The sequence below is a fragment of the Charadrius vociferus genome, unplaced genomic scaffold, assembly GCF_000708025.1.
Source record: "Charadrius vociferus isolate BGI_N301 unplaced genomic scaffold, ASM70802v2 scaffold1929, whole genome shotgun sequence".
Taxonomy (NCBI): domain Eukaryota; kingdom Metazoa; phylum Chordata; class Aves; order Charadriiformes; family Charadriidae; genus Charadrius; species Charadrius vociferus.
In genome coordinates this window covers 6936-10370 of record NW_009649975.1, presented here as the reverse complement: position 1 = coordinate 10370, position 3435 = coordinate 6936, and the positions used below count along the sequence as shown (strand labels likewise).

General features: G+C 56.8%; 1 protein-coding gene across 1 annotated transcript in view; it reads left to right on the top strand.

Annotated features, from left to right (window-relative positions):
* LOC104292258 (ras/Rap GTPase-activating protein SynGAP-like) overlaps positions 1-619 on the top strand; it is a 1297-nt gene extending 678 nt beyond the window's left edge. The window contains exons 2-3 of the mRNA XM_009891604.1: positions 152-296; positions 379-619. Of these exons, the coding sequence (XP_009889906.1) occupies positions 152-296; positions 379-619 (386 nt within the window). The remainder of the gene's footprint in view (positions 1-151; positions 297-378) is intronic.
* The last annotated feature ends 2816 nt before the right edge of the window (positions 620-3435 follow it).

The following is a 3435-nucleotide window of genomic DNA, read 5'->3' as shown; positions in this document are numbered from 1 at the left end:
CCCCAGCCCTTGTTCATTTCCAGGTCCCCATTAACGTGGTCATGAGATGGTTGGGTGTTCCCTTCTCATGGCCGTGACCCCATCGGGCTGGCCTGGCCGTGGGACAGTGGGGTGGTCCCCGGTCCTCCCTGATGTCCCTGTCCCCACACAGGCGAGTTCATCCGGGCGCTGTACGAGTCGGAGGAGAACTGCGAGGTCGACCCCATGAAGTGCTCAGCCTCCACCTTGGCTGACCACCAGGCCAACCTCCGCATGTGCTGCGAGCTCGCCCTCTGCAAGGTGGTCAACTCGCACTGGTGAGTCCTCGGGGCTGCGGACATCCCCCGCTGTCCCCACCGCTGGTCCCTGACCGCGTGTGTCCCCCTTTCCCCGACCCAGCGTGTTCCCACGGGAGCTGAAGGAGGTCTTCGCCTCGTGGCGTCTGCGATGCGCCGAGCGGGGCCGCGAGGACATCGCCGACCGGTTGATCAGCGCCTCGCTCTTCCTGCGGTTCCTCTGCCCCGCCGTGATGTCCCCCAGCCTCTTCGGCCTCATGCAGGAGTACCCCGATGAGCAGACCGCCCGCACCCTCACCCTCATCGCCAAGGTCATCCAGAACCTGGCCAACTTCACCAAGTGAGCGCCCAGCACGGAGGAGTAAGGGGGGTGGTGATGACAGTGGTCAGGTGGAGGGACGGTGGAGGACTCAGGTGGGCGGGGAGGAGAATGGAGGGACAGCGGAGGGAAGGTGGATCTGGAGGTCTATGGGGGGATTCATGGGTGGATGGAGGGTAGTTGGATGGGTGGTAGATGGACAGAAGATGGATGGATGAGTTGATGGGCAGAAGATGAATAGAGGGACAGAAGGTGGATGGATGAGTTGATGGATGGGCAGAAGATGGATAGATGGACAGAAAATGGACGGATGAGTTGATGGATGATGGACAGAGGATGGATGGATGAGTTGATGAATGGACAGAAGACGTATAGAATGGATGGATGAGCTGGCAGATGGACAGAAGGTGGGTTGATGAATGAGCATATGAACGGGCAGAAGATGGAGGGATGAGTTGATGGATAGGCAGAAGATGGATAACCAGAAAATGGACAGATGAGTTCATGGATGATGAGTGGAAGATGATTGAGTTAGTGCATGGGTGGGTGGTGGATGGAGGGAAGAAGGATGAACAGAAGACGGCTAGATGGATGGAAGGTGGGGGAATGAGTTGATGGGTATAAGATGGATGGGTGAGTTGTATGGACAGAAGATGGATGGATGAGTTGGTGGATGGATGAGCTGAGCAAAAGGATGGATGAATGGAAGATGGATGGAAAGAAGATGAACAGAAGGTGGACAGATGAGTTGGTGGGTAGGTGGATGGAGAACAAACAGATGGGAGAGCTGGACGAAGGCCAGGCATGGCTTTATGAAGGGACACCAGGAAGCCTGAGGAACAGAAGGGACAGAGGGTGGCAGGCAAGGCTCGGGCCCCCACATCCCTGTAGTACCTCCATCCCCATGGTAACCCCACATCCCCATGGTATCTCCATCCTCATGGTATCTCCATCCCCATGGTATCTCCATCCCCATGGCACCCCCACATCCTCATGGTATCCCCCACATCCCTGTAGTACCTCCATCCCCATGGTAACCCCACATCCCCATGGTATCTCCATCCTCATGGTATCTCCATCCCCATGGTATCTCCATCCCCATGGCACCCCCACATCCTCATGGTATCCCCCACATCCCTGTAGTACCTCCATCCCCATGGTAACCCCACATCCCCATGGTATCTCCATCCTCATGGTATCTCCATCCCCATGGTATCTCCATCCCCATGGCACCCCCACATCCTCATGGTATCCCCCACATCCCTGTAGTACCTCCATCCCCATGGTAACCCCACATCCCCATGGTATCTCCATCCTCATGGTATCTCCATCCCCATGGTATCTCCATCCCCATGGCACCCCCACATCCTCATGGTATCCCCCACATCCCTGTAGTACCTCCATCCCCATGGTAACCCCACATCCCCATGGTATCTCCATCCTCATGGTATCTCCATCCCCATGGTATCTCCATCCCCATGGCACCCCCACATCCTCATGGTATCCCCCACATCCCTGTAGTACCTCCATCCCCATGGTAACCCCACATCCCCATGGTATCTCCATCCTCATGGTATCTCCATCCCCATGGTATCTCCATCCCCATGGCACCCCCACATCCTCATGGTATCCCCCACATCCCTGTAGTACCTCCATCCCCATGGTAACCCCACATCCCCATGGTATCTCCATCCTCATGGTATCTCCATCCCCATGGTATCTCCATCCCCATGGCACCCCCACATCCTCATGGTATCCCCCACATCCCTGTAGTACCTCCATCCCCATGGTAACCCCACATCCCCATGGTATCTCCATCCTCATGGTATCTCCATCCCCATGGTATCTCCATCCCCATGGCACCCCCACATCCTCATGGTATCCCCCACATCCCTGTAGTACCTCCATCCCCATGGTAACCCCACATCCCCATGGTATCTCCATCCTCATGGTATCTCCATCCCCATGGTATCTCCATCCCCATGGCACCCCCACATCCTCATGGTATCCCCCACATCCCTGTAGTACCTCCATCCCCATGGTAACCCCACATCCCCATGGTATCTCCATCCTCATGGTATCTCCATCCCCATGGTATCTCCATCCCCATGGCACCCCCACATCCTCATGGTATCCCCCACATCCCTGTAGTACCTCCATCCCCATGGTAACCCCACATCCCCATGGTATCTCCATCCTCATGGTATCTCCATCCCCATGGTATCTCCATCCCCATGGCACCCCCACATCCTCATGGTATCCCCCACATCCCTGTAGTACCTCCATCCCCATGGTAACCCCACATCCCCATGGTATCTCCATCCTCATGGTATCTCCATCCCCATGGTATCTCCATCCCCATGGCACCCCCACATCCTCATGGTATCCCCCACATCCCTGTAGTACCTCCATCCCCATGGTAACCCCACATCCCCATGGTATCTCCATCCTCATATCTCTATCCCTATGGTACCCCCACATCCCCATGGTATCTCCATCCTCATGGTATCTCCATCCCCATGGTGTCTCCATCCCCATGGTATCCCCCACATCCCCGTAGTACCTCCATCCCCATAGTACCCCCACATCCCCATGGTACCTCCATGTCATGCACCGTGTCCCCCCACACTGTGTCCCCCCATGTCCCCTGTGTCACATCGGTGGCCCCTGGTGTCACCCGGGGTGTTTCCCGAGTCCCTGCGAGTCTCTCTCATCATCTGCTCTCTGTCCCTGCAGCTCTGTTGACCTCCAGTCCTACATGGTGCGGGGCCTCAACAGGTGGGGGACAGGGACGGGATGGGGACAGGGATGGGGATGGGATGGGATGGGATGGGATGGGAT